This window comes from Lutjanus erythropterus, chromosome 20, assembly GCF_056507025.1.
Source record: "Lutjanus erythropterus isolate fLutEry1 chromosome 20, fLutEry1.hap2, whole genome shotgun sequence".
In the NCBI taxonomy this organism is placed as follows: domain Eukaryota; kingdom Metazoa; phylum Chordata; class Actinopteri; order Lutjaniformes; family Lutjanidae; genus Lutjanus; species Lutjanus erythropterus.
The window spans coordinates 23256100-23274865 of NC_139336.1; the positions used below are offsets into that span (position 1 = coordinate 23256100).

General features: G+C 39.3%; 1 protein-coding gene across 4 annotated transcripts in view; it reads left to right on the forward strand.

Annotated features, from left to right (window-relative positions):
- The window catches only part of arhgef28a (Rho guanine nucleotide exchange factor (GEF) 28a), a 68143-nt gene that overhangs the window by 27690 nt on the left and 21687 nt on the right, over positions 1–18766 (forward strand). For 2 of the 4 annotated variants that reach the window (XM_084745592.1, XM_084745594.1), the window contains exons 10-21: positions 6984–7099; positions 7971–8239; positions 8325–8508; positions 8602–8713; positions 11044–11086; positions 12463–12564; positions 13177–13300; positions 14650–14785; positions 16279–16334; positions 16449–16509; positions 16643–16766; positions 16885–16997. In XM_084745592.1, the coding sequence (XP_084601718.1) occupies positions 6984–7099; positions 7971–8239; positions 8325–8508; positions 8602–8713; positions 11044–11086; positions 12463–12564; positions 13177–13300; positions 14650–14785; positions 16279–16334; positions 16449–16509; positions 16643–16766; positions 16885–16997 (1440 nt within the window). Of the gene's footprint in view, positions 1–6983; positions 7100–7970; positions 8240–8324; positions 8509–8601; positions 8714–9735; positions 9823–11043; positions 11087–12462; positions 12565–13176; positions 13301–14649; positions 14786–16278; positions 16335–16448; positions 16510–16642; positions 16767–16884; positions 16998–18766 lie in introns of all 4 variants that reach the window. The other 2 variants (XM_084745595.1, XM_084745593.1) reach the window with 2 other exon arrangements.

An 18766-nucleotide genomic window follows, 5' to 3' on the forward strand; every position in this document is an offset into this window, starting at 1 on the left:
ATTTAACCTCTTCCACTCCTTCCCTCCTTTTTTTGTCATTTTTAGAGGGGGACAGGGGATCTTTAGAGTGAGTCTGCGGGTCAACAGTAAATCCCACATAGAAGTGTAATACATCAACTAAAAGCTGGAAACCTGAAGATTAATTTGAGATGTAGCTCAAGGTTTTCCTGTTATGAATCTGTAATAAACGTTCTGTTTTCTATCTCCTGATTCAGTTTTATCACAATATTTCGATGCTGATTTGATATTTATATTGAATTTCTTAAGTGCTTCAATTCGATATTACGATTTATTGTGATTTTGTTTGCTTTTTTAAAAACTACACCATGGGAAAAAAGTTGAGTCATATACTTCTAGAGATTGTAAATTATGAAACAGATTTCCAAAAACAACGCACATCACATGCACATTATTAGTATACTGTATATAAAAGTAGTAAAAAAGAAAAAAGTAATAAAGAATGTAGTAGTAAACATATTTTGGCATTCTAATTATTGAGAGTATTTTTAATATTGATTTGTTTATTGTAAATGTATTGTTTATTGTAAGTGTTTATGTTGTGGACATGTGATGTGCAGGTCAGGTATTTGGGTGCAGGTTATGTTGGTGGTTTTTCAGTAAATGTAGGGAACTGAAGTCGTGGTTGAGATTCAGTCTTCTTGCACTTGTTTCGTTGCTTTTTGAAGTTAATTCAGAGCAATTCAGAGTTTGGAACATTTTTGAGTGCATTAAATAAAATTATCCAAATTTTGAAATAAGGCAAAGCAGCTACATTTAGCCATTCCTGCTCAGCAAGCTGGTGCCATAAGAAAATAGTAAATAACGTGAGATGTTGGGTCAAAGTGAATGGAGCCTCTGGCTGCACTGGGAATTTTGAGTTTGAGTTTTGGGGTTTTGAGGTTGGTGTAAGCATGGAGTGTTGAAGCTGCAGAGTAGCAGATTGAGTTATAATTGTGAATTAGTTTGTTTCCACAGAACATATATGTTTGAAAGTATGACCACACATGTTAATTTATGTCAAGCATGTGAAGTAAAATGGATCTGTTTGTTAACATAATATTTCTGCGGTTGCAATACTAATTTCCATTAACGCATTACTGGTAATTCCCATTATCAGTTAGCATCGAGCTAATGATAGTCAATACTTAAACACATTTACAATGCAAAAAACATTATGGTTTTTGCCCAAAACTGCATGGGATTAGCAGAAATGGTCATGTCTGTAAAGGGGAGATGCCTTGTGGTGAGAGGTCAAGGGTCAACTTTGAAAATCAAACTTTTTCGCTCACCAAAATGCAGCCTAACTTTTGAAAGTTATTTACCTCCCTTGACGACCTCGAAGACCACTATTCTTCTTTTAAATGACACCAGTATCTGCACTCTAGCTTTAAAACTCAGCCCACTGCAGCCTCTGAAAGAGAGTAATGTTGACTGAGGATGTGGACGTAAATTGATGATTTATTTGCTCAACATTTTGGCTAGGCTCAATAGCAACATATCCAGACCAAAAAACTGTTTCCATTTTTAATATTATGGCAATAATACTTTGTCATCTGGCTTCAATTGCTGGATAGTAGAGTTATATCTAGAGGACCTGATGTTGTAGGTGCCAGATGTGCTCAGGTGCCTGCCTTTGCAGATGACGGATGTGATGGACACTTTATGATTTGTTGTACAAACAGAAGGTCACAAAGGTTGTTTGTTTTAAGTTAATTTGAAATTGCTGAGCAATTGTGAAGGACACTTCCCTTGAACATGCACAATATATAAATTTAATGCTAGGGGTCTTTCTCTCATTAAAACAATAACAAAAGATGTAGTTTAGTAGAAAGTCTATGTGACTTTACTCAGATAGAAATCATGTTCCTCACTCTCTGATGTATCCAACATATCCTGTGTTTTCCTGGAAGTCATAACAACTAGCTACCAATGGCTGGCAGGAAATGCACTGTTACCTTCAATAAATTAATTAAATCTTCTTTTGTTAACATGGCCACAAACATAGCATCTGGTACAAGACTCTTCTTGGGAGAAGGAGGGTGTATGTATATTGTGCATCAACTTCTGGTTAAGCGTTTTTATTTTGCACAGGCATTAGCAAGGAGCTCCATGTGGCTTAAATGATGAAGCTGTAATCCATGAAAAAATACAACAACATATTTGTGGCTGTACTGAACAGCAGGGTGTGGGAACAGAGCATAATAAGCTGGTTGAGACTGGAATCCTTTCTCTTGTGGTGCTGGCACAATATGCAGAGCTCTGGTTTGAATCACATCATAGGAAATCAATACACTTACTGCTTTATAGACACAGACAGGGATTCACTTCTGTCTGAGGTTGATGAGCAGTTTTCTTTGATTAAAACGATGTTTTATCCTCCTGGAGTTCGCCCTCCGGCGGTGCAGGTTGGGGTCTTTACCAGACCTGCTGGCTTCCACTATGACTCAGTGTGAGCGCCCAGGAATCTGCCCTGTCACTGGGACAAAGACTGGAATGGGGTCAGGCTTGTCCCAGTCTGAGCTGGGAGATGCCCCCCCACCTCCCTCTGGCCTGTTGCCCTGCCACCCCCCCCCTCCCTTCCCCGCCTCCCCTTGGACAGTGGAGCTCTGTACTTGAATTAAGAGGCAGGATGTTAACGAGCTCAAATGTTTCAGGTTTACAAAAGCTGACATTTTAGGTGAGACACATACATTAACCTTGAATTCTCTTTAACCACACGCGTGCACACAGGATTGTACACTCTAAGAGATAAGGGTTCCACGAGGGTTCTTCCTGAATGGCTGAGGTTCTACCTAGAACCATTTTCTTCTGAAGAATCCTCCAAGGATTGCTGAAATCCCTAAAGAACTCTTTTGTCAATGTTTTTTTTTTTACTATAATATGAAAGAGGTTTTTGCATAGGTTGGTTCTAGATAAAACCATTGGAATATAAGATGATTCTTGGTAGAATCCCCTGGAAGGGTTATAAATAAAACCATTTGACTATTAGAGGGTTGTCAGTAGAACTGCCTGGTGGGTCTAATAGAAGGGTTTGTGGTAGAACCCCCTGGATAGGTTGTAAATGAAATCCTTGGCATATAAGAGGGTTCTCGGTTAGTGTTTTCTACAAGGTAGAAAGATTCTGGGTAAAACCATTGCACCATAAAAGGGTTCTCCTTTAGAGCCTCTCACAGGGGGCTCTAGTTGATGGTTCTAGATGTACCCCTTTATGTTGGGCTCCAGGACAAACTCCCTTCCATTCCCATCTGTGTTCTCCCTAAAGGGCTGCGGTTCTACCCAGAACCGTTTGCTTCTGAAGAACCTTCTGTTGAAAACAGGGTTTCTCAAGGGTGCTTTGTAAGAGGAAGAATTCCATAAAGAACCCCTTTACATCCAGAGAACCCTTTTTGAAAAAAGGGTTCTTCAAGGCTTGTTGAAAGCCTTGAAGAACTCTTTCGGCAAGGGTTCTTTGTACCATAATATGAAATGGAGAGGGTTCCTGGTTGAACCTCCAGAGTGGCTTTCTAGATAAAAGTTTTGCAATTTAAAAGGTTTCTCTGTAGAACCCCTAGGGTGGGTACTAGATAAAATCTTTGGAATATAAAAGGGTTCTTGGTAGGACCCCCTGCTGGATTCTGGGTAGAAACATTGCACCATAAAAGGATTTTCCTTTAGAACCTCTCAAAGGGGGTTGTGGTGAAAACCTCCACTGGTGCTTCTAGGTAAAACCCTTTATGTTGGGTCCTGTGTAGAACTCTCTGGGTTCCAAGGGTTTTACCAGGAACCAAAATTAGTTCTCTTGTGGGGACAAACCAAAGAACCTTTTATGGTTCTAGTTAGCATGTTCAATTCTTGAGTAAATGAGTGGAGCTAGCGTGCTCTCACAATGCTGACTGGGCAGTAAAACCAGTGAGGATGCTGAAATGTTTCAAGCGTTGCTATGGTTACTGTGAATGCTAATTTCCTGTGTTTTGTTGTGGAAGAATGAAGAGTTTGTTGTAAACTTTAGAGCAACTCCGCTGCTGCTGAATGGAGCCCTGTAAACTTTGTGACCATTAACTGAAGTGTGCGTGTGATACTGTGTCTTCGTGAAGTAGCGATGAGTGACAACAATGGGGCATTGATCCCAGTGTTTCCCCCTAAAGCAGAGCACAGATTCTTCTGTATTGCTCAAGTCATCAAACTCCCTGGTGAGATGAATATTTTTGTTGTGATGGGAGCACCTCGAGGCCGCTGTGGTACAAAGTTGTCATTCAGAGTTATTGTTTTTTCCAGATCTGTTGAAATGATCGTAAGGGCTTCTCGGGTTTCACTGACATAACTCAGCATGTGTCAGTTATTGCTGGAAGTAGCCCGTGTGACAATTAGTCTACCAGCTGAGGCTGGTGCTGCTTCTATCTGTCACCATCCTTTAAATTAAACAGCTGCACGCACATTGACAATTTGATTTGAGAAAATACGATCAAAGCAAGCAGACAGAGACGTATAGAGAAAACACGATAAGTACATTGAATGTATGTAAGACATCTGCCTTGTATGTTTAAACTGTGTGCTAATGGCTTCTCTGTGTGAGAGCTGCAGAGAGGAAATGCCTCTGTGATGCCCAGGATTTCCCTTACATTAGTGCCGGCGTGGCTCGTCCAGACATCAAAGTCTGGGTGGAAAGAGTTATAAAAGTGGCTTCTCATCAAGAGAGGTAATTTTCCACATTGTTATAGTAGATACACCGTCCACCACCCTGGTAGACATGCAATCATGTCGGCAGTGGTGGAAATGTACATATGCAGCACACTTTTACTTTACTCTGTACTTGTATATTTCCAAGTCTCTTTAATAATACTTCACACTAATTTATATGTCCACGTTTTGGAGGCAAATATTGATCTCAACTCAACTCAGCTTTATTTATATACACTCTTAGAAATAAAGGTACTTACTGGAACCATAAAGGGTTGTTGGTCCACTTGTAACAAATTCAGAAAGGTCTAACATAAAAGATTAGACCTAGAATAATCTGTGAAAGATTTCACACAGATCCCTGTCCGGAGGTTTTATCCAGAATCTTTCCACTATAAACAGGTGCCAACAAGGGGTTCTACAGAAAACTTTTTTTGTATTCCAAGTGTTCTATCCAGAACGCGCTCAGAGGGTTCTGCAAATAACCCTTTTGTATTCCAAGAGGTTTGACTAGAACACACTCAGGTGGTTCTACCAGGAACCTTTTTAATATTCAAAGGGTTTTATCTAGAACCTACTCATTCCTTCAAAAAAAGGAAGCAAATGGGTCTAGGTAGAACCGCAGCCTTTTAGGAGGGATGTAGCTCATTTTGCACACACATGCAGCATATTTAAAAATAAACAACAATAAATACAATTTTGCAAGACTAAAAATAACAATAAAATAATAAAATGAAAAACATCAAGGATAAAAAAAAAATGTGAAAACCAAACAAAAACATTACTCCAAATTAAAACTTTACTATATAAATTTGAAAGCTATGGTTACTTTATAGATTTTATATAAATTTTACATACAAAACATGCATGAATAACAATAAACAACAGTGCCAGTCAAACATTTGGACACACTTCTCACTCAGTGAAATTGTTCAGATTATGTCAACAATGTGCAGAGTTGTCATCAAAGCAGAAGGTGGCTACTTTGAAGAATCTAAAAGAGCATAAAAGTTTTGCACACTTTTGGACGACGGGCGAGTAGGAGAAGACAGCGGGTCCACAATAAAAAGCAAAAACACTCTTGCACACAGTCTTCTGCACTTACAATCAAAGATTTAAAGTTGTCTCCGCTGCCGGCGTCAACTGTCCCATGACAGAATAATTGCAACTTGTCCAATTGAAACAGTCTTCTGGAGACCTTTCTTCATTTTTCTCTCGTAGATCGCCAAGGCAACTGGTTTTGTTTCTAGTTCTTCTTCTTCTCTTTTGAAGTTTATGAGAGGTTTGGAGGTTGGCACACAAATGGTTTTGCTTCAGGTTTCAACCTCTGCTTCTTCTTCTTGGTTATAGCCCGTACCGCCAACTTCTGACAAAACTACACATTACATAGCCTTATTTATTCATTAATTCACTTTTTAATTTTTGTTTTTTTTGCATACTTTCATAAGTTACTTAAGTATTGGACAAATTAAAAATTTCACCTGATGATGGCGCTGTGCATGCAGTCATAATGTTTTTGTCCCTCAAGCTTCGCCACTCGTGTGGCTAAAAAAGCAAGAGTTTCTGGACAGAAGAGTTTTCAGCGATAATAATACACACTGGTCTTTTTAAAGAGTTCAAACCAAGTGCAGGTGTTGAAATCATGGTTCTTTTATTCTATTCATGAATATCACAAAGAGAGGGTGCACATAAATATTGTTAATCAAACAAAAGAGAGTGTGACTCAACACAAGTCAATAAGCCACGTTTTTCCCATCAAATAGACAAGCCTGCTGGTAATGTTGATATGTGGAGCTTCCTATGAAAACAAACCTTTAAAGGTCAAACAGAGAGGGAGGAGGTGTCTCATCACATTTTCCTTTCTTTACTCTAAGCCGTGACATTTAAGTGATGAAAGATCGAAGAATTATGGCAAAATGATCCCGAATTACCAAAGCAGAAAGCTTATCAGAACTAAAGTAAATTTGATTCAGCAGTCTGACATTATGACATGTTTTTGTTGTCACGTGTCAGACAGAGAAATATGTTGTCTGGTTAAGATATCTGGTTATCTCACGCTACTCTGAGTGTGCAACCAGACATTTGAGTATTTGGCTGATGTGAGAATGAATAATGGTAATGAAAAGTGGCTTCTCACCGTGTTCCATGACAGTAAATCATCCTGCAGAACAAAAACAAATTCCTAGCAGACATCTTGTACAGTACGGTACTGGAGAGGAGTTGATTTTAACTGGGGAAAGAGAGGGGAGACAAAGAGAAGTCGTGTGTTTGAATTATTATAAACTACACTGAAGCTATAATGAGATTGTACTCTGTGTTTATTACAGTAAATGGACATCCCATGAAGCCCAGTGGAGTCCAGAGTCAGTTCACCAAGAGTTCTACAGACCCTCTGCTCTCCATGATCAACAGCAGCCATCAGACCATCGCACAGCAGACACAGGTCTGTCTTTACATCCCAAATGAGCACTGGCAACATGACACCTGTCATGAACATAAAGGAGTCTTAGCGAATGTTTATGACTGTTGGCGTTAGGTGTGATTTTGTCAGTTGTGTCATCTTTAATGCAAAGTTGACTTTGATTGCTAAATCACCTTGGTACTGTACTCTGTCGTCTAACTGGCCGTATAACGCGTAATGACATCTTTATGACAAGTCCAAATCATAGCACTTTACATAAGGTTGAGGAATTAATTCATGACACCGCCATGACAAAACACAGACATTGACAGGTTATGTAGTTTTGGTTAATGTCAAGTTGATATAACAAAGACACCCTTTGTTTTAGTTATTGTCAAATTGTCGTAACAAAGACATTATTGGCTTGATTAATCTCGATAAGCATTCATAAAGAATCCTTTATCGTCATGACAGATGTTATGACATGGTTATAGCAGTCTTAAGACGCCCCTGGTTATTTTATCCTCTCTGTTTTTTAATATTATCTTATGACAAGTCCAAATGGTACTGCTTTACTTGAGGTCCAGGATGTTTCAAAAGGATTTGACAGTGTAATAAAACTTAATGACATCCTTATGACAAGTCTAAATTGTACCAGTGTACTAATGTCAGGTTGCTATAAGCAAGTAATTTTTTTTCCTACTTAATATGAAGTTGTCTTAACAACAACATTACTAGCTTGATTAATTTCAATAAACATTCATGAAGCCTCCTCAATGTTCAGGACAGGTGTGTTTATGACAGTTTAGTAACAGTCTTATGCACTCCCCTTCAAATAAAGTGTTGTCCTAGAATCTTTGCTTTTTAGATTAATTGCGTCTTTCTTTTCTCCTGCCGTATGTTTTTACTTCAGGCAGAAGATGCTGACATCACATATAGCGTCAGTGGAGTGACCAGGGACAGCACAGGGACGGACAGCGGGTTATGGGACACAGTGGACTCTGATCTCCTGCTGGCCACTGACACTCCTCCACCTGATTCAGAAGATTTCTACCCACCCTCTGTACCCTGCTCTCCCCCGCTCTCCCCTGCTGACCAGGCCCTCGCCAGACTGAACCGTCCCACTTCCTCTGAGCTGACCAATCAGAGAGAAAGTCCACCGATGGACACCTGCGACCTCAGGTATTATTAAATAGTTTTATGTTTTCTCCAATCAGAAGGAGGCGCTGTTGTGTCTGTGTGTTTAACTGGTCGTTTGTTGCTCCAGTCCCAGTCTGGTGGCTCTGGAAGTGGACAGCGAAGAGGACGGCGCTGAGCCAAAGTCTCCGCTTTCCCCGCCCTCGTCAGATGTTGAGAAAAGTGAAGACAAAAGGGAAACCATTCGTCCCTCGCCTGACCTTACTTGCACTCGCAGCCAGTCTGCCTCCTCAGCATGTGAACCCACCACAAAAGTAAAACACCATCTCATGCTGTCACACACTTTCATCAACCACTTCTTCATATGGCACAAGAAGTCTAATGTTTTTGTTTTTTCCCTTGTGTAGGACTTGGGTAACGAGGGGATTCGACTGCGTTCGTATTCCTACTCTTCCCCCAAAATCAGTTTGCGTCCTGCTCGTTTTGCTCGGGACAACCACACTGCAGATATCAGCCCCGGTCAGTAACACTGCTTCCGTTTACTCCCTCGCATAGTTAGAAATTTAATCTTAACACATAACTAACAAAGTTTCCATGAACTAAGTTCACTTACTCACTAATGGGACAGTTTCACAAAATTGGTTGGAGCAACTGCTGACTCATTTTCACTCATTTTCATTTTGTTCTGTACTAATATTAAGTGCAGTCAACTCCCAATAAATGTATGTGCCAAAAGTGATAGTTTGTCATTTTGGGAAATACACCAGTTTACTTTCTTGTCAAGAGATAGATGAAAAATTCAATATGGCTCTCTTGTCTGCTCATTAAAAATTAAGCTATAGCAAGAAGACAGTTATCTTAGCTTAGCATAAATTCAGAAGTACCACAATAAATAGTCACATCTTAAGTTAGCAAATACTAGCAAAACCCTAGCTAACTTGCTCGCTAATCTACATAAATCATTATATAGCTAGTTACATCTGATAGCTAATGTTAGCAAAACGCTGGCTAACTAGCTAGCTAATCTAATCAGTCGTTAGATAACTAGTTAAATCTGATAGCAAAAAGCCAGTTAATCTTCAGCGATCGTTACCTAGCTAGTTAACTAGTGTTTTGCAAACCTTAGTGCTAACTTAAGACGTGACTATAAATGGCTATTACAGGTCCCTCAGTATCACCTTTTAACCATTTTTAAAATTTGGTTTTCACGAGCCTAGCGAATAGCATATCTAAGTACAGGAAACAGGAAAGGAGAAAGTTGGGTACCAAGCTTACTCAACTGTAATTGGAGCACAGAGCAAACAGGGGCAGGACTTACAAGGGATCCATTAAGTGTGTTTCCCAAAATGTTGAGCTATTCCTTAAACAGTTTTCTTGAAATAAGAAAGGATTTTAGAGTTGCTTTTTTCAAATATTACCAATGAGCCCTCACCGCTGCATGAGAAAGTGATTTAAGAGCTCTGGAGCTGACTGTACACGGTGATAGTTTGCACTCTCTGTAGCTGATGTGTGAGCAGCCCTCTGTCCACTGTGCCCTGTAGATGCCGTACTCCACAGTGTCAACCACAGCCGATCTCTCCTTCAGGCCCTCTCTCTGTCTAAATCTCTGTCTCTGCTCCACCCTAGTAGTAAGTACTGGACACCTGCAGCCGTCACACTGCGCTAAGGCTCAGCATGGCCAGCACGCCGCTGTCAGTGTCAGCGCTTATGTGTTTGTGTGTGTGTGTGTGTGTGTGTGTGTGTGTGTGTGCAGGCAGTCAAGGTTATTTAACTGCTTAAAATGAAAAGTTTTAAAACATTTTACTTGATTCAAAAATCACTAACGCATGACTAATCTAAGTATAATTAACACCTGATGCTGCAGTTCCAGTTGTAGCATATTTTGGCTCATTGTTTTGGTTTTATGGCTGTTTTCACTGAAAAAGGCCCGATCACACCAATATACACTACCTGTTCAGCAATAAGCAGCTGGCACACAAAGTTAGCATCTAGCTGGTGAGCATAGTGGAACATTTAGCAGCTAAAAAGCCAGATATTTTATACAGGAGATGGCGGAGACCGAAACAGAGCTAAATCGAGAATCATCAAGACTCCAGTGGATGCTAATGTTGCTCTGTAACTGACAGAGATTTTGTTTTTATCCTGCACTGGAAAAATTTGAGGGCAGTTAACCAACATTATTTGAAAACTCAAATGATGTTTGACACAAACCAGTGTTAAAAAGTGGACGGAAGACCAGAAAACGCTATATGTCCAAGTGCATTTACCAGCTGCTATTTTTCTTCTAATTATCTAAATTTAAAATCTGTGAATATTCATTTGAGGAAAAGCGAGCTTTAATAACCTTGGCATGTGCTTGCATGTGCGTCAGCGTGCTGCTTTCCTAATCGTGGCACAGCCTCATTCTAACCAAAATAGGAGTGGGAGTACGAGACTGTCTCTGAGGGGTCGTCGCTTTGTGTCTGTCTGTGCTGCAGCTTTCACATGTTTTGTTCTGTCACTGTGAATCATTTCTGTCACTTTGCATATCAATAGCGGTTGTATTCAGATGCTTTTATATGAACCTGTTCAGATGATGAACACCTCCTCTGGCATGTAAATGAAAACTGACAGACTTTTTTACATTTTATAAGACATATGAACTTATTTATTCTGAAACAGTCCTTAATTTGTTCCCCGGTCTTATTGAATGATCAAGAATGAATGACTATTTGTTCTGCTTTCTACATTTTTATCTTTTTTTTTTAAAGGATATTTGGTGCAACATGTGCTTTTTTGGTCCATTTTTAAAGTGTTGTCAGTGTTGAACAATAATTTTAACAAGTTCTCCTCATTGTTTATGTTCACAGAGCAAAGAGCCACCAGTATATCAGAGCAGTCACATGAAAAAAGGTATTTATGCTTTACTTTAATTTAGTTAAGTCTCATTTGGATCATGTTGTGCTGCAGATGCCGCTTTGAGTTTTTCTGTCAGAACACCAAATGACTCAGCCTTTCTCATCAAGGCTTTTGCTCTTAATTAAAATAACAGTACATTTCGTCAGACATGTAATCCCCAGTGTCGCAGGCAACATATGTGGGTAACCATGACGATGGCAGGTTGCTTGGTGACAGCGGGAACTCTGTGAAGTTTGCTGCTGTCTATTATGAAGCTCTTTTGTCCATGTTTGCGTTACTGGTGTTCTGATCCTTTCTGTTTTGTTTTGGTTTTTTTTCTTTTTAGTGACGTACAGATATCAGCGTGACCCTGAGCTACTTTCAGCTCTGTTTTTGTCATGTAGATGCCTTTGCTCCGTTTCTCTCATCTTCGGCTCACAGTGTCATCTCGCCCCTGTGAGCTGTATTTTCAGATATGACCAGCTGCATCATGGATACACGTCGCAAAACATGACAAAATGTGCTGTATGATACAAACCACAGGCAGATGATGGTTTATAATTCGAAACGCTGCAGAATCTGGTATAAAATTATGACAAAAATGTGTTGCTTTTTGTGGCCTCTGCTGTAAGAGGGGTGGCACTGATTAACAAAAGGACATCCTTTCCTCTTCCTGTTCCAGTCAGCCTATTTTCACTGCAGAACGATGCCAACTGATACAGCATTTCCTCTACCATTTCATGTATAAATATCCTAATTCAAGGGCTTTCCAAGACAAAGCTTCTCAACCAACCTTAGTTTTCTTGATTATCATTCAAGTCCCAGATCATGATTGTGTTGTTTGATTCTTTAGACACTCTACAGCTGAGCCGAGATTGCCTAATATTGCTGTCTGACATGATTTCAGACCATGTCAAATACATAAAAAAAGGTCTGTCATAAGAAATTTATTAGTGTCTGCCTCTGGGAAAGTGGGAAAAACAGTAACATTCCCCAAAACTACAGGAGGGATGAGAGCAACCAATCAAGGTACTTTGACCACTTGACTCAATACAAATTCTGAGGTTTTTTTTTTAGCTATTAAGGTGAACGCAATAGATGCACATTTAATCATGGACCCCTAATTTGAGAGAATTTTATAACGTCTTGAGTATTTTTTCTTATTTTTTTAGGTTTTGAGCTTTAATTGAACAGCCACACTTCAGTGGCTCCCCCTAGTGGAAGATATCAGACAGAATCAGCGGTAAAAGGCTGCAACAGGCTTTGTGAATTTTCTGTTCTAATATTTGATTGTAGCATGTCTCCTGGGCCTTTGTGGCTTCTCATCAGCGTTAAAACATCAATGTGTGTCCGTGTGTGTGTGTGTGTGTGCGCTGTTGTTTGCTTTACAGGGAGATTAGGTTCCGTCAGCGAGCCCAGTCAGCCGATGATGAGGGTAGCATGGAGCTGGCCGAGTCCCTCCAACATCTCACCCTGTCTGAGTTCCTCAAAGAGTATGTTGGGGGGGTCGAGTCCCATTCATACGTTCTAGTCTCCTTAACTAGCCTTTGACTTCAAACCATCTAACTCTAACCAACAACTTACAGATGACAAACAACGACCTCCGCTCCCCTCTTTGTCTCTGCTTGTTTTCTCTCCTCATGTTTGCTCTCTTCTTGTCTCTTTTTCTCCTTTTTCCTCTCCATTTTTGTACCCTCTCCTCTCCCTGTTCCCTTTCCTCTCCATGTCTCCTCTCCTCTTCTCCTCTAACAGCAGAACAATAATTAGGTTGTCTTTTAACAATATGCACCATAAGTTTGTCATTGTTATCTTGCATCCAGTCCTTAACAGTTCTACTAATTTTGATTTACTTTCACAGCACAGTGTTGCAGACAATGAACATTTTTTCTAACAAATAACTTTTCTGTCATCGGATTTTCATTTGCTTGCACTAACATTTATTTTAACTGCTTTTGCTGTTCTGTAGACTCAGCAAGAAGGAAATGAGGATGACGTGACTTAACCAACTTACACAAGTCTGCAAAATAACAGTTTTCGTGTTGTAAGTTCTAAAACGCACCTGCAAGGGAGCACATTACACTGACATAGTTTTATTTGTCCTTCAGAATCGAAGAGGAGGAGCTGGATAAGTACAACATCCCAACAAAGGTGGAGTCAGAGAAGTACAAAGTCATTCGCACCTTCAGTTTTCTCAAAAGCAGGATGTCCAGTACACGCAACAAGACCAAGGTAAATCAAGAGCAGTCCACACCTCTGCTGTTACACCCATGTACACAAAGGGATAGTTTGGATTAACCATAGTCAGTGTATTAGCTACAGTAGATGGTGGCCAGCACAATTTTTTGGAGCTGTCGTAACATTTTAGCAACCTTGCAGTACCGTCGTAAAGAAAGTTAAAGAAATGTCATGCGGAGGATGTTGAACAGATGTTGCAGACATACCATAAAATACCTGTAAAGTTGTAATGTTTCAACAACGTAGCAGCAAGGTAACTAATGGTAACAGTGTAACTGTAATGTTGCAGTAATGTCTCCGCAGTGTCTCAAATGATATGCCGCAACCTTTCAGGGACACACTGTGTTTGTAGAGCTCAGGCCGGTATCACTCACTGTATTTGTTTGAACAGCTCAGATAAACACAGGTATGCACCATCTTTGAAAACTTTAGAAAAGTAAAGTTTCAATCTAATCTTGTCACTTCCTGAACCAAGCAGCTGGTGTTGCACAGGCAGGCGCTTTTATGTGTACAAATAATGAAGTGTTATGGTTTGGAAAATGCAGTGCCAAGTAAAAGGCTGTCTGACATTGGTAAAAATATTGTAAATATAGCATACCCATAAACAGATATAGTTTTTTTTAAGCTGGGCCTTTTTAAAGTGGTTAAAATAGATATTTCTGCTGATTCTGTCTGCAGCAGTACAACGTTGGCATCTACTGTAGGTAATATACTGAGGATGGAGAAGAACCTCATACAACCCCACTTTAAATAGTCCAAACTATCCCTTTAATGGAAAGTAGAATATAAAGAATGACTGAATAAAACTTAGACAGGTGTGCAGGCATTTATGTACTGGCTGATTAAATTCTGCTATTCATGCTAGTAGAAGTGTTTATGGTATTGATTATTATCACATTTTTGTGAGCTCAATATCAAAGGTCTCAGGTACAGAATACGTGTCTCTCTGCCCTGTGGGAGACACAACCAGAAAACGTTTCTGGGAATAACTCAAGGTCAGAGTGACAGACCAAACATGTCCAGCTTTTTCCTTTTAATGATTAATCCTGCGTTGTTAAGTTAGCCCAGAGACTGGAAGCCCTCCCCGACCTGCATCTGTTGTTTATGCTGCGCTCCATTTCCTCGTCAGTGGACTTTCTGGCGGTCTGGATGAAGGCGGGGATTCCTTCCAGACTCATATATTTACTTACACGTGGGAGAGTTTACTCTGCAAATACAGTAGAAAACGTGGTTTACAGAAATATGAATTAAGGCCTGCTTTGCTCGGAGTTCTTCGCTGTAGTTTTGTTTCTGTCTGTATGGCCTCTTTGTTTACGCCTATGTCTCTGGCATGGTTTTCCAAGGGGAAAGGGAAGGACAGAGAGGCCAAGGACAGGCAGCCCAATGGACATCGGTTTAACACAGGCTCCTGTTTAGGCCCCACCGTGTGTGTGGTGTGCGACAAACCAGCGTCTGGAAAGGACCTGCTGCACTGCTCCAGTAAGTAATAATGTGATTCCAGTGGTGGAATGTAACTAAGTACATTTACTCAAATACTTAAAGCTGCTACAGGGAGCCTTCATATTTTGTTGATCCAAAATCCAAAATCAGGAGAAGTTGTGTTTCAGTCACACGATATAACGGCAAAAATGAAATAATTTTAAGAAAAATCTAGGAATAACTATAAAGAAATAGTGAATCTTCTCTCTAATGGTCTCGTTTGCTCATTTAGGTCATATTGAAGCATCAGTATTAAAGTCAGACTGTTTCATAACCAGTTAAAAATCCTTTGTGGTAAGTTTAAGTACATTAATTTGAGGTACACTGATTTGAGGTACTATATTCATGGTGCAAATGTAAGTACTTGTAATTCTACTCCACTGTATTTATCGCTGTGATGCTTCAGTTAATCTACATATTATAATTTTGAGTGTATAAAATATGATGTTTTTTTTCATAAATGAAACTATAGTTGACACAAGTTCAACTGAAGCAATAGGCTTTGCTAATGGTTCAAATAATATGAGGATTTACTGCTTTTTCTTGTAATTCTTTTTGTTAATTTTTTTGTAATTCTGAGTTTTGGACTGTTGGTTGGATAAAAAAAACGTTGTCAAGATGTCATTGTCATTTTTTTTTGTCATTTTCAGAATTTTTACAAACGAACAGTCAATCAATTGAGGGATAAAAATAATCAGCAGAAGTATAAAAAGAGTTCAAAATCCACCTCAGTCAACTACAACAGTAAAATCCTGGCCTTACATAAATGCATGAGACAATAATCTAATGGTAGAATATATGGAATGACAGTCACAAGGGACATTTTTCTGCTTTGAGTACTTTTAAGTATGGATGGGAATTGCTAAGATTTTATTTATGCCAATGCCATTATCTATTCTGCATATTGGTCCAGGTCTTAATCAATTCCCTTATCGATTCCTGATCAGTTTTAGTCAAGCTGGTTGTAGCCTGAGAGCTAGCTGTTGCAACAGTCTGTCTGTCATCATTTAAAATGGATGAAATGAGACAATATTTGTAAAGCATTTGTTTTCGTTTAGGTTTTCTTAATCAAAGAAAAAATCTTGGTCAGGTGTCAAACACACTGGCATTCCTGGAATTGAGAAAAATGTTTCAACATATTCCTGATGTTTTGAAACGATCATTTCAAGTAAGGGTTGTCATCTTTTTTTTTTTTTTTTGGGAAATGAAGTCACACTTCCGTTTCTTCTCTCCCTATGACTCCTTCTTCTTGTAAGTTTCCAGTAGCCAAGATTCTTGAGTTTGCAACTGACAGAAAAACGTGCCAACATCAATAAAAGTACTTCAAGTATTTACAATCAAGTATTTTACCACTATTTTACAGCTTTTACTTGAGTCAATGATCTGAATACTTCCACCACCACTGCATAATTCCAAGACACTTACATTAATCAGATTTTTTTGCAAAACATCCACATACTTTACACAAACTTAAGAATATGTTTCTTTCCCAGGTTGCACTGCTATCGTCCATAAGGGCTGTAAGGAATCTGTCCCCCCGTGTCTGAAGGTGAGCATTGTCTTGAAATATTGCAATAAAAACTTTGAACTAAACATCTCTACTGGAGCCTCTTCTCATTTCATATGTTTACACGCTCCAACGTCTCTCATTTGTATTACTTAGAAACTTCAGGATAAGTATGCGGTTGCCATGGTGAAGAACAGGACAGCATCGCTCCCACAGAGTGAGTTTACAGCACAAGGGTCGACGGCCACCGGCAGTTTTGTTTTTAAGCTCCTCATACCAAATTTTTCCTGTTTGTAAGGTTTTGTTGTGGTCGCACTGGAGAGGATTATTGTTCATCCTCTTTTCCTCAGATTTCACAGTGAGAGACAGTCCTCCTCAGTGCGTCGTCCCCGTCTCTACCTCACTACCTGTCATGGCCCCCAAAGACAGGAAGGACACCGCTGGAGATGCGGGGAATTTCCCAAACACTGACAGGTCATAAAGCTCTCAGACCCCATAAATTTGATAATAAGTTGTGGAGATATTGGTTGAAAATTTGGCAGGCAGTAATGTCCATAATCATGAATTGTCTGTGTTCTTCTGTGTGTAACAGGCTCAGTGAGAGTTCGGAGACGGAGTCTGATGCCTCGAAGGTGACCAGCCGATCAGAAGAACTCCTGCCCACTCCAGTGTCCTCCACCTCCACTGACTCCTCCTTTGGAGAAGGTAGAGGATAAATAACACTCACTGTTTTGGGTTTTTGTAGATTTTCACAGAAAAATACCTAAATAGAAGCAGATCGGTTTCACATGTTTGCATAGATTTTATATCATCATGCACTTGATGTGTTTCCTCTTGTGAGAAGATACTGACTGATGTAGCTGACAAGTTCCTTTTGCAATCACCACAGCTCAGAAAATCATCCAGTAATAGAAACAGAAAAAAAAAGTAGAGTGCAGATCTCTGCGAGGTGTGTCTGGGCGCGTGTGGATGGGGAGCAGGGAGCGCAGGACTAACAACTAATGTAGACTGGCGAGCTAATTAGCTTGTGTTTTGCTAAAATTAGATTACTTAAGATGTGACTCTTTTAGATGTTCCCCAGTAACATCTTTTAATCATCAGAATTTGGTTTTCTTTTTAGCACAGACAAGCCTTGCACGTAGCATATCCAAGTACAGGAAACAGAAAAGGAGAAATTGGGCAAGCTTGAGTTTCCAAGCTTGCTCAATTGTTATTGGAGCACAGAGTGAAAATTGATGGTATTTAGGATGACTCAGTTGTCTCACCCAGGTGTACAAATCTGGACAAGAAAAATTCCAAAACAGCAGTGATGTAAAATGTCAATTTCAAAGTGAAATTGCCAACAAAATGTATGTAAATATACATTGTCCCAGGTGGAAATAAGACTCCAAACAGTCTTATTGGAATCACTGGCAGGTTATGAGGAGTAAGGAGTCTGCATTCAGTGGCAGGTTTTTTGAAAATTGTGAATCACCAAATCAGCATACAGTTCAAAATATGCACAGATAATATTAGACACATGGGTCCAGTAGTATGTGAGATTAGCTGTGGACAGATACACGCAACCAAACACGTGATCTTCTCCAGGTTTTAAAAATGTCTCTCCACACAGATTATATTAGATTTTCTAAAGCACAAATTTTTAATATTCTATAATTAAAAAACATTCAAAGCATGAAGAGCTGTGAATAATTTATGATGAACTAAAGCCTTGTGACAGTGAAATATTTTTCACATGAATGCAGCGGGGAAAAAAAAAAACATACGTTCTCAACTTTAAACTCAATATTAATTTGGAGGCTGTGAAAAGAGTCTCAAAAGTTCACAAACAAATGTAACCCAGTCTGTTTGTGAAATATATGAAAACTATACACCAACACAAATACTTTTAGATATTTATATGAACAAAGTGCTTTCAGTATGTAGAATGATATTTATTCAAGTTGGGTTTGTGTATTTATTTATTTTACTTTGGTTGGTGTTTTTTGTGGAATGGAAAATAAATAACTTACAAGTCATCATGCCTCTGTCACCAGTATTAAAAACAATTTCTCACCATATAATCAGCCTCAGGGATAAAGAACTAAACCGAGTTCTCTTCTTTGGTAATAAAAGACACATGAGTACAATTACCAAGAACAAAATAATACAAAACACTTTCGTCTCATGGCAGGAGGCCCATCTCATCTGGTCACTATTTAAAAGCATCCCACTATGGAACAACCCAAATATTCCAGATCACATAGCAGCTTAGTCAAAAGTTGGGTGGATAAAGGCAACAAAATAATTAGGGTCTTTTACAGAAGGCATACTCTGTAGTTTCCAGCAGCCATTTCAAAAGTACAATCTGCCTCAACCGTTTAAGTGCTTGCAAATCAGGCAAATCAGTATCAGCTTCTTACAAAACAAAAATGGGAGTTGGACCTAAATTGTTCATATGATGATGCAGACTGGAACAATGCCGATCCCAACCA